Raw genomic sequence first — 11,934 nt, forward strand, 5'->3', positions numbered from 1 at the left:
TATATATATATATATATATATATATATATATGTATATATATATATATATATATATATATATATATATATATATATATATATATATATATATATATATATCAGCATATTTCCCCATTAAAGCTGGTCACTAAGTATGTGATACTTTGCTGTTTTATGATTATTTTATATCTAATGATAATGATATGATTTTCTTTCAAATTAATAACAAATGCCCTTTAATACAGAATTTGGACTGCCATACAATCTCAGACACCTGGAGAAGTTTCGTCGATAATAAACAATTACTCCCTGCCTAGGATCTAAATCTACGCTTGTTTTTACATAGTATGCAACAAACGTGAAACAGTTTTTTTACGTGGCATGGGATGTTCTCAAGGTGTCACTTAGTATTAAATCTTATATTACACTTTGTAAACATGTGTATGTCTGCGGAACCTTCTTTTACTTGCTGTTAAGAATCCTTTTAACTGAAAAATAATGTCTTTTCAAAAACATTACTGTTATTTGTTAAAATAATATTTCAGAACAGAAAATGAATACGTTACTGTAGCATGAACTCCATATCGGGTGGGAATGTCTTGCGTCAATGGTGGAAAGAGAAATAGTCTAATGATAAAAAATGATGAATTTGGAATATGACTTCAAAGTTATGACTTCTTTTAGCTTTTTCAGTTGTGTATAAAGCAAATGTTTAGGAGCATTATTCAAATAATTGCAATAAATTATTGCTGGGACTGTAGTAAATACATTGTATTTCTAGTCTCCCGTTCAAAGAAAACAAATATATAAGTAAATAATGGGATGAAAAGTTACCTTCACTATTAGAAATACAATAAATACATTCTACCTCTTTACCAATCCCTTCAGGGTTAGGGTGGCCGATGGTGTAACGTCCTTGACTGGGGAACTCCAGACTGGGGTTTGAGTCCTGCTCAAATTCGATAGTTTCTTTGGTCGTTGTAACCTCATAATCCTTGTGAGGTAAGGATAGAGGTTTTGGGGAGGTCTATCTTCTGAATCATGAGCAGCCATTTTCTGGCCCTCATCGGTCCTAGCTTGGGTGGAGAGGGGGCGTGGTGGCTGATCATATTTACATATGTTCAATATATATGGCATTGTCCAGCATGCTAGGGCAATGTCACTGTCCCTTCCCTTTGCCATTTATGAACGACCTTTAAACCTACATTTGCTTTAGAATTAGAAGACTATAGTCAAGTCAGACATTATCAGCTACACCATTGTGTGCAAGCTTTCTACAATGACAGCAACAAAAAATTTAACATTTGCAACAGTGAATTATTCAGCTTCCTTTCTGAAATATCATTTAAACATAAAACATTTTGGTTTTCCACTAGCCAATATTTCTAACAGAAAAGATTCTACATAACAAGTAACCCCCTTTTCTCATAAATGCATATGCATATTATGGTTTATAATACAGGATGTTTAGAATTGGAGTTTAATGAAAGATTGGAAAAAGCAATTCAGACAATGGCTAAATAAAGTAAGTTCGGAAATCCAATTGAAATTACATATTAAAATCAGGCTATATAGCCGTTTAGTGAGATCGGTGTTGCTGTATGGACATGAGTAGTAGTATGACAATGAAGTAATGTCCAACAGATTTAGAAGACTTAGGAACAAAGCCAGTAGAAGAATATTGGGAGTTAAATTGCAAGACAAGGTTAGAAATCAAACTATAAGAGAGATTACTTGCGTGCCATATGTGGATGAGATCATGGTGAGGGTTAGATGGAGATTATATGGGCATGCTCTTTGCTCTAACAAAGATAAATTATTCTAAAAGGTAGTAGAAGAGTTGGAAGACCCAAGCTTATATTGATGAGGACTATGAAGCGCGAAGTCGGAGATGATGAATGGATATGTATTTGAATTAAAAGCTCATGATAGTGGTGACTTGCGAAATCTAGTAAAAGCCCTTTGCGTCAATGTGCATAGCAGTATATGATGATGATACTGTGTATATATAAACACACACGTACACACAAAGACACAAAAAGACACACGGGTGCACACACACTCACCCACCCACTCACACAAATGATATTTACAAAGATAATATTAGGCCAAATAAAAAGACACCTAGACTTTAATCAACCTAGAGAGCAGGCGGGCTTTAGAAGTGGATATTCAAGAACATACCATATACATATATGTAACCTGCTAGAGGATATATCAACAAATTGTGGTAGTTAGAGACTATGAGAAAGCCTTTGATTCTGTCAAATCATCAGCAGTATTGAAATCCCTTCAAAGAATATGAATTGACGAATCTGATGTTAAAACACATGATGATATCTATACAAAATGTCCAGCAATCCTAAAACTACATACAGATACTGATAAATTTCTGTTTGAGAAAGGAGCTACACAGGAAGACCTAATTTCTGTTGAATTATGTTCAGAAGAAGTTGTATGGAATGAGTGTTAAGCACTCGATCCTCCAAGGAATTGAGGTCGTGTGTTTCTTCAATATGCTGTAATCCTTATTTCATATCAAACGAGTTCTTGTGCAGATATTATTTTATATTATTCTTAGAGAGAAAGAAATTATCTTTCCGTTAGGTCTGCTCACAAAGTCCACTATTATTATTATTATTATTATTATTATTATTATTATTATTATTATTATTATTATTAGCTAAGGTACAACCCTAGTTGCAAAAGCCGGATGCTCTAAGTCCAGGGTCTCCAACAGAGAAAATAGGTCATTGAGGAAAGGAAAAAAGGAAAAATAATATATTCTAAGAAAATAAAATTTAAATAAATATTTCCTAAATAATCTATAAGTTTACCAAAATAGGAGGAAGAGAAATTAGATAGAATAGTGTACTCGAGTTTACCCTCAAGTAAGAGATCCTCTAACCCAAGACAGTGGAAGGCTATGGCACTACCTAAGACTAGAGAACAATGGTTGGATTTTGGAGTGTTCTTATCCTAGAAGAGCTGTTAAAGAGTCTCTTCTATCCTTACCAAGAGGAAAGTGGCCACTGAACAATTACAGTGCAGTAGTTAACCCCATGAGAGAAGAATTGTTTGACAATCTCAGTGTAGTCAGGTGTTTGAGGACTGAGGGAATATGTAAAGAATAGGCCAGACTATTGGGTATGTGTAGACAAAGGGGAAATAAACCATAAACGGACTGAAGGATCCAATGTAGAACTGCCTGGCCAGTCAAAGACACCATAACTCTCTAGCGGTAGTATCTTAACGGGTGGCAGGTGCCCTGTACAACATACTGCCTGTATCGAGGTCATTTAAGCAATTATTAACAAAGTAAAGAGGGCTGAGTAATTAATTCTTTTTCTGCTGTCTTAACTATTACAATATTCCATTTGAATTTTATTTCAGCATGTTCCTTTAGTTTTCTTCTTTTCATTGATATATGTATGTATATTTGTTTTAGATTTATAGACTAAGAATACGTGTTTGAAGAGTACTGAGAAAACTCATTTTCTTTTATGAAAGAGGCATTTGAGATGGAAGTGTTGTACTACCCAACCGCTCGCACAAACCATACATAAGAATGTCAGACAGAACCAATAAATACACTTTGAATTTTACCCGCGTCTACTTCGCTCCCCTCCTGGGTCAGGTCTCTACATTGGTGACCCCCGAAACTGACATATCAAACATGAGCGACTCAGAAACCTATATGGATGCAGTCGCTGCCACTCACATGAAACTCCCCTTATTCAAACCTCACAGCGCCAAGGTGTGGTTCAACAGAGCTGAATCTATTTTCCGTAACCAACAAATTACATGTACACAATGTATGACAGACATACTCCTGGAATTTTTACCCAATGACATCTGGAGACTTATTAACCCTTGGTACCGGGAGCAACCAAGGCCCATCCTATATGATAACATCAAGGCTCACCTACTGGAAATGTATTCAGCCCCCCACCCCCCGCCGACGAAAGGGGCCAAGGATTTTTTTAGACTACTTTACACCCCGTTGGGGGATACTAAGGCAAAAAGTTTGCCAACCCTTCCACCCAAAGCCCCCGGAGAAGCAAGAAAAAGCCCTGCAGCTGGATGTCAAAAAAAAACATAGTGTATGGCTGCACCAGCCCGCAACAGTCCCGCAAAGAAGTCATGCATCCCGCCAACATCCTTCTACCCAAGAGAGTGAGGACCCTGCTAGAGTGCCAAATTATCGGTATCAGTATCCACATGGGTCAGTCAATACTGTTAACCAACCAGTGTTCTTTTTCATAAGGGTTAACAAGTCCGGAAGGAGATTTCTATTGGACACTGGTGCATGCAGATCATTCATTCCAGATTCATCAAGTAATGCCTCTCACCGGAGCTACAAAGGACTTATAATCATCACCGCAAGGGGGGAAGACACAAGATCAGTGGAGTGAGAAGGAATGAGTTATCCTTCCAAGTTGAAAAATTCCGTTGGCCGTGCGTAGTAGCTAACGTCGGGCAGCCCTTGCCGGAAGCTGATTTTCTTCAAACTTTCAAACTCGCAGTGGACGTCGCCTCCAAGCCCCTTCTGCAGCCACAGGGAATGGGGATGGCTGTGAACATAAGCTTTGATACACCACGTGAGTTCAAGGCTCTTATGGAGGAATTCGAGAAGGAAGACTTAGCCGATTGTCTCCCTGGGGCCCCCCAGCAAGGGGTTAAACATCACATTGTCACAGAAGGGCCTCCTGGTTACTCCCGCTACAGGGGATTGTCAGCAGAGAAATTTAAATTCGCCAAGGAAGTGTTCTCTAGCTTGGAGCAAGCAGGAATCTGCCAAATAGATTTCTCATCTTGGGATCCTACCTAGACATCATAGCCAAGGCAGACAGTGTGTGGAGGCCCTGTGGGATTATCGTCGTCTTAACAATGTCACAGTTCCAGATCGTTACCCTCTTCCAAAATTATTGATATTACAAATAATAATTCTGCAGGGGCAAAATATTTCTCCAAATTAGATCTTCTTAAAGATTATTTTTAAGTGTCCGTTGCCACAGAAGACAACCCTAAAACTGCCATAATTACCCCATTTAGCACTTACACTTTCAACCTCACCTGCTTTGATCTCAGGAATGCAGATACCACGTTTCAGCGCCTAATGGATTCCATCATGGGGGACATGCCTTTCGTTGTCTTGTTTGTCGTTGATATACCTATGTATAGCCCCTCTTCGGGCAGCATATTCACGACATCCATAGAGTACTACAATGCCTTAAGGAAAATGGTCTCGTAGTCAGACCTGATAAATGTGAGTAGGCAAGGTCTTCAGTGGAGTCCCATGGGCACAGAATCGAAGCAGGAGGGATTTCTCCACTCCCAGAGAAGGTGGCCGCCATCGAGAGTTTTCCCATCCCCAAGGACGTAAAAAGTCTTCTGGAATTTACCGAAATGATAAATTATTATCAACGTATCCTGCTGTATGTAGCAGAAATCATTGCACCTCCATGTGGCGCCCATCAAGGGAAACCGAAGAAATTGACCTGGGCGCCATAACTTCAGAAGTCGTTCGATGAAACCAAGAGAGCCCTGGCATCTGCTACAAGGTTATCATATTCCTCTCCTGATGGAGATCTAATTCTCACAACGGATATCAGTGGCATTGCCATTAGAGGCGTGTTAGAGCAACAGAAGTCGAATGCAAAGCAGCCACTCGCCTTCTACAGTAAGAAATTAACGGGCCCAGAGAGGAAGTACTCTACCTTCGACAGAGAGCTGCTGTTGATGTACAACAGCGTACACCAATTCTGCCATCTCCTCGAGGGTAAGCTCTACACCATCCAGACGGACCATCTGCCTCTCATCAATGCATTTACTAAAGCCACAGATGCATGGTCTTCCCATCAGCAATGCCAGCTTTCAGCCATCGCGTATTTTCCCTGCCGGGTTACATACATTAGGGGAAACACAAATAAAGTAGCAGATGCCCTCTCATGGAATGCCCTAAACGCAGTGCAACTAGGAATAAATTACAATGATATCGCGGCATGTCAAGTGAATGATAATTAGTGCACCTCCTTCGTGAGGATAATAATTTGAAGTGGATTTCTTATAAACTCTGGGGGTTTTCCCTACAGTGTGAAATAAGTACAGGAAGGGCGTGCCCATACCTGCCGTTGCCTTTCAGAAAGACTGCTTTTGAAAATGTGTATAATCTCTCTCACCCTTCTGGCCATTTAATAATGAAACTAATGAGATAGATAATTATGGAGGGGTATATGAAAAGTGATTTAAAGGTTTGAGGTAGGAAATGTGTTTCTTGTCAAAAAGCGAAAGTAAGTAAGCATGTAGAAACTGGCGTGGGTAAATTTAGATTATCAGCTACATTTCTAGCCCACATCCATGTGGATATAGTGGGTCCCCTGACTCTATCAGAGGGATACCGGTATTTATTTACGATAGTTGATAGAAATACATGGTGGCCAAATGCGGGCCCCCTTCGTCAGCCGACAGCTGAGAGTTGTGCAAATGCTCTTTTTTTCAGTAGGGACTCAACAGAGTGTTCCAGAAACCATTGTGAGTGATAGAGGAACAAGTTTCACGTCATGCCTGTGGGAGGCATTTGCAGCATCCCTGGGCACGTCCTTACATCCCACTTAAGCATATAACCCAGAGACGAATGGCATGGTGGAACGTTTTCACCACACGTTAAAAGATTCTCCTATGGCTAGGTGTCAAGATCAACACTGGCTGCTTAGTCTCTGTACCACCCTCCATGCAGCACTTAATTTGTCGCCAGCTGAAGCATTGTTTGGTCCAATAATATGAATACAAGCGGATGTCCTTCCAGGCAGCAACAAGCCGCAGGGTTTGGCAGACATACGAAATATCATACAAAAAATCATGCCTGCAAAACAGCTGTATTCCAATGTCACAAAAAGATATGTGCCATTGAACCTATTCAATGTCCCTTATGTGTTCGTTAGAGTTGACCATCACCGCCCACCTCTCTCTCCCCAGTATGAGGGCCCATACAGTGTGTTAGAAAGAAGTGAGAAAACGTTCAACATTCAAATGGAGGGTCGTGCCCCTTGGGTGTCTATCGACCGCCTAAAAGTATCTTTATTTATCTAAGCATGCAAACAGCTCCACTAATTAGGGCAGGAGTCATATACGGCACGAGGGTTATGAACTCGATCCTTCAAAAAACTGAGGTCCTGTGTTTCTTCAATATACTGTAATCCGTATTTCATATCAAGCGAACACTTGTGCAGATATTATTATATATTGTTCTTAGAGAAAAGAAACTTTTTTCCTGTTATGGATAGTCATAAAGTACTCTATGTAATGTGTCAAAGTTATTTAAGCAACAAATAAATAGAGTAAAGAGGGCTGAGTAATTTTTTTTTTGTCTTAACTATCAAAATATTTCATTTGAAATGTATGTCATCATGTTCCTTATGTTCTCTTCTTTTCTTTGATATATGTATGTATATTGTTTGTACATTTATAGACTAAGAATAAGTGTTTGAAGAGTACTGAGAAAACACATTCTCTTTTCTCAAAGAGGCATTTGAGACGGAAGTGTTGTTGTACTACCTAACCACTTGTTCAAGCCATACATAACACTCTCAGAGAGAACCAATAAATAAACTTTGAATTTTACCCGTGTGTACTTCACTCCCTTCCTGGGTCAGGTCTTTACAAAGTTTTTAAAAACTTTTGATCGGAAAATGGGAGGAATAATTTTAATGGATAATGCCTTAACATCTTGAGATTTACAGATGACATAGTAGTATTAAGTGAATCATGGGAGGAATTGCAAAAAATAATAGAAAGTTTATATAGAGAAAGCAGCAATATGGGACTGGAAATGGATATGAGTAAAATTAAGATAATGTTCAATTAAAATTTAGAAATCAAATACGAGTTATGGACGAACCTTTAGAGATTGTTAATGACTATGCATACTTGGGACAGACAGTAAATGTTTCCTCAGGACATTGTCTTTGGGGTAGTTATTTCTCGGGCACAGTCTTTTGATATAATGTTGTCACTGTTTTCAAAATATTTCATTTTTAACTCTTCATTACTTCTCTTGTAATTTAATCATTTCCTTATTTCCTTCCCTCACTGGCTATTTTTCCTAGTTGGAGCCCTGGGGCTTATAGCCTTTTGCTTTTCCAGCTAGGGTTGTAGCTTAGCTTGTAATAAGGATAATAATGGTCCTAAAAAACAAAACAAATAGAGGATAATTTCATTGCAAATTCTGTGTAGTCATTCATTTTCGTCCTTTCTTTTAAAGATCAGTTTCCTTCTTTGAAGTGTCACCCGTATTGTGGATAGGTTAATTATATTTTCCTTAGGTTCATACCAATTCTCTGATGACTATCCAATCTCCCCATTCCCCGAAACAGTTGACCAGTTATTCTAAACAAATATAGGGGTCAATGAAAATTTATATTTTTTCTGTTTTGGTGAGGTGAGCAGGAGAAAGACCTCACCGAAAAAAAAAAATATCCTTTTATAATTTATTTAATCATTGCCAAAAGTGGTTACTTAGTATTCATAGATAATCCACTAAACAAGATTGTAATTTATAATTTTTTTTTTTTTTTTTTTTTTTTTTTTTTTTTTTTTTTTTTTTCAGCTACTCTCCTACGACTCTCCGCGAGGGGGCATCACGGTCGTTACAGAGCACGGTGCGGCATCCTCATCCAGATTGCTCATTCAAAAGGCGTCTGTCACTGACGAAGGCAGGTACACTTGTACGCCTGCTAATGCTGAAACTTATCACGTCATGGTTCATATCATACCCAGTAAGTACAAGCTACAAATTGACTTTCATTATGGACATGTTTGTGCTCCTTAATGACTAAAAGAGTAGTTACCGGTATTTTTTTTTTTCCTATTCCCTCCTGATTAGACCTTTTCATGGTTAAGAATGACGGTTAACAATACTTTATGATTCATTTTATGCCTACACGTTTTCCCAATGATTAAAGAATGCTAGTATCAACCTGTTTCATACATTATTAGCATGACGAGTGTTAAAGATAAATTGTTGAAACGGTCAGATCTTTAGAGCCAGATTAGAAATATATTTCTTTCTGCTGAACAGAAAATTAAATCATGTGTTTGCATATATTTAATCTTACTATTAACAATGGGGAAATAGATTACTTTGACTCTTTCTTTAAACAGATCAGTTCTCAATAGTTTATGCATGATAGTAACCATTTTTTTTTTATTATTAATTTGGACATATATGGCCACATATAGCGGGTTATTCTTGAAAAAAAAATTTAGTGATTGAAAATGTGTATAATCTAATTTAATTTAATCTTAGAAAGTCAAGGTTTGTAGGAATTCAAGAGTTCACTGAAGTCATTTCTGATTCCGTGTCTGTCTTTCTTAGTTTCAACGAGACACTGAAATATTAGCAACCAAACGTTTGTCTGCATTCCTTGTCTTAAAGAATGATAAGAGTTAGTAGTTTTCTTGGTTTTTTTTTAACAACTATTGTCTGCTGAGAATATTAGCAGTTACTTCTATTGAATCATATGTGTCGTGCCTTTGTCACCAGGGATGAGAGAATGGTGGCAGTTGGAACATTTAATTTTAGAAATAATTACAGTCAAAGTGATTACCGAAGGGTAAAACCCAGTTATTTTTTATTGATTCTTGTCATTTTTGGATTCTTAATGACGAATAATCTGACTAATCCGATATTTTGTTGGTAGATTCTTGGAAAAAGAAAAAAATACGCAACAATAGCAGGCACACCTTTTTATCAATTCTTGGCACTACCTGTTTTCTTATAATCAACGAAAGAGTAAGTTATTTTGGTTATATTTTCCATCGCTCTAATCCTAAGGATCGAAAGATTTTAACCGACAATTTTCTTGATTTATGCTTGGTAGGCATACATGATTAGTCTCTAACGTTCATAAATTCAATAATCATTATGTTTTGATCAGGAAGGACTGCATTTGTTCTTAAGAATAACAGCAGTCAGCTGTAATGTTTAAAATAGGAGTAATCAGTCGCATTGGTATTCTTTTTTTTTTTTATTAAATCTCTTATTAGTAACTATCGTAATAATAATAATAATAATAATAATAATAATAATAATAATAATAATAATAATAATAATAATAATAATAATAATAATAATAATAATAATATCAGATATATGGAAGTAAAAGTTGAAGAAGGTGTATGGACTACTATGATGAACTTAATTTGTGAAAAGTAAAATTCATGAGCTAATAGATTTTTTTTAAATGTTTTATTTCCTTACAATTTGTATCCAGGTAAAAACTATTCTAAGGGGACAAAAATCTTATCATTTTAGTTAAGAGTCAATTGTTTTGTGTGTGTTATAAAAGATAGTGCGGATAGCGTTACTTTCATAGCAGGTCAAATTATCTAAAAAAGTCATCACAAGATACCTAAGGATTGATGAATTATGTTATGATATTCTGTGTTGACTTTCAATCTATAATGAATATATGCTCCAAAGTCTTCACTATTTGCAATATAAGCAAATATTCAGCATGAAACGCGTAAAAGAAATAAGACCAATTTCACTTTTGACATAGTGAAAGAGTTATGATTTATCATACAGCCTTTTTTACTTTTCCATAAAAAACTGGTGAAAATAAGAACCTTAGATTGGATTAGAATATTTTCCACCATATGATTCTTCAAGAAAAGAAACATAATAATTTCACGACTTATATCTTGCTTTGAAATGATCACTTGTCATGATCCTAATGAGGATCTCATTTCTCAAAATTGAATTTTCCAAGCCTCAAATCCTTGGGGCCTGCATGAAAGCGCATAAGGAAAATGATGCATATACAACGTGATTTTTAAACTAAATCTGGAATATTTAAGTGTTGTTTCTCTGTTGCAGGTGAGCACCCCGCTGCCATTCATCACAAGAACGGAACATCCGCCGCCACTAGCATCCACAGGAGGGCCTCTGGAATAGGACTGCCCTCTCTGATGCTTCTGTTACTCATTCTTATACCTCTTTCGTCAATATCACCGTTCTATGGTCATAGGTCTACCGCAAAGGTGATCCCCGAGAAAGATGCTGTTGATGAACTATATGTTGTGGGACCCGTTTCTTCCACTGAAAACGACGGCTTCCGTTTGTCTTTATCCAGCACGATGCTTCCAGAGGCAGACACCTTTAGATAAAAAACTATATTATATTTTCTTAGTAGAAATATCTTTTCTCCTTTTGTGTTCAGAATGCACTTCTTTCTTTTGCTTTCGTTTTCTTTATTGAGAGGGGGTTGGGAAAGTTAATTGTGTATCTTTGAAGTTGACCTAACTTCATTCGTAGTAAAGAACAGTTGCTTATTTATAAACTATCTAAAAGAGCTTTTTTTGTGTGTGTTTTTTCCCTGAATCATCAAGCATAAAGAAAATGGCTACTAGATGAGCAGTTACTCACACATATATGGTGTAGTTTGTGTTCCTCAGGGTGGTAGGTCTTAACCCATTACTTTTCATACTATATACTATATATGGTGGTGGCCTGGTGGTAGCGTCCTTGCCTGGTGATTGCCAGACTGGGGTTCCAGTACCGTTCAACCTCATTAGTTCCTTTGGTCGCTGCAACCTCACCCTCCTTGTGAGCTAAGGAGAGGGGAGGGGGGAGCCTATAGGTCTATCTGCTGAGTCATCAACAGCCATTGCCTGGCCTTCCTTGGACCTAGCTTGAATGGAGATTGGTCTTGGGCGCTGATCATATGTAAAATGGTCAGTCTCTAGGACATTGTCCTACTTGATAGGGCTGTGTCACTGTCCCTTACCCCTGTTATTCATAAGCTGCCTTTAAACCTTTAAACCTTTAAACCTGTGGTTTTGCCTAAGAAACAAGCTTGGTGTATACGCATATGATACTATTCTGTTTGCCTATATTCCATCCCCTGAATTTCGATCTGAGGTTGTTGAAACTAGTGCATGGTAAACCAAGAC

The 11,934-nt window shown here is 37.4% G+C and overlaps 1 protein-coding gene across 1 annotated transcript in view; it reads left to right on the forward strand.

Annotated features, from left to right (window-relative positions):
• Positions 1-11,259, forward strand: part of LOC137659858 (limbic system-associated membrane protein-like) — a 234,897-nt gene extending 223,638 nt beyond the window's left edge. Inside the window, exons 5-6 of the mRNA XM_068394640.1 lie at positions 8,588-8,756; positions 10,859-11,259. Of these exons, the coding sequence (XP_068250741.1) occupies positions 8,588-8,756; positions 10,859-11,148 (459 nt within the window). The 3' untranslated portion in view covers positions 11,149-11,259. The remainder of the gene's footprint in view (positions 1-8,587; positions 8,757-10,858) is intronic.
• Positions 11,260-11,934: the final 675 nt, after the last annotated feature.

Source organism: Palaemon carinicauda, chromosome 20, assembly GCF_036898095.1.
Source record: "Palaemon carinicauda isolate YSFRI2023 chromosome 20, ASM3689809v2, whole genome shotgun sequence".
Classification (NCBI taxonomy): domain Eukaryota; kingdom Metazoa; phylum Arthropoda; class Malacostraca; order Decapoda; family Palaemonidae; genus Palaemon; species Palaemon carinicauda.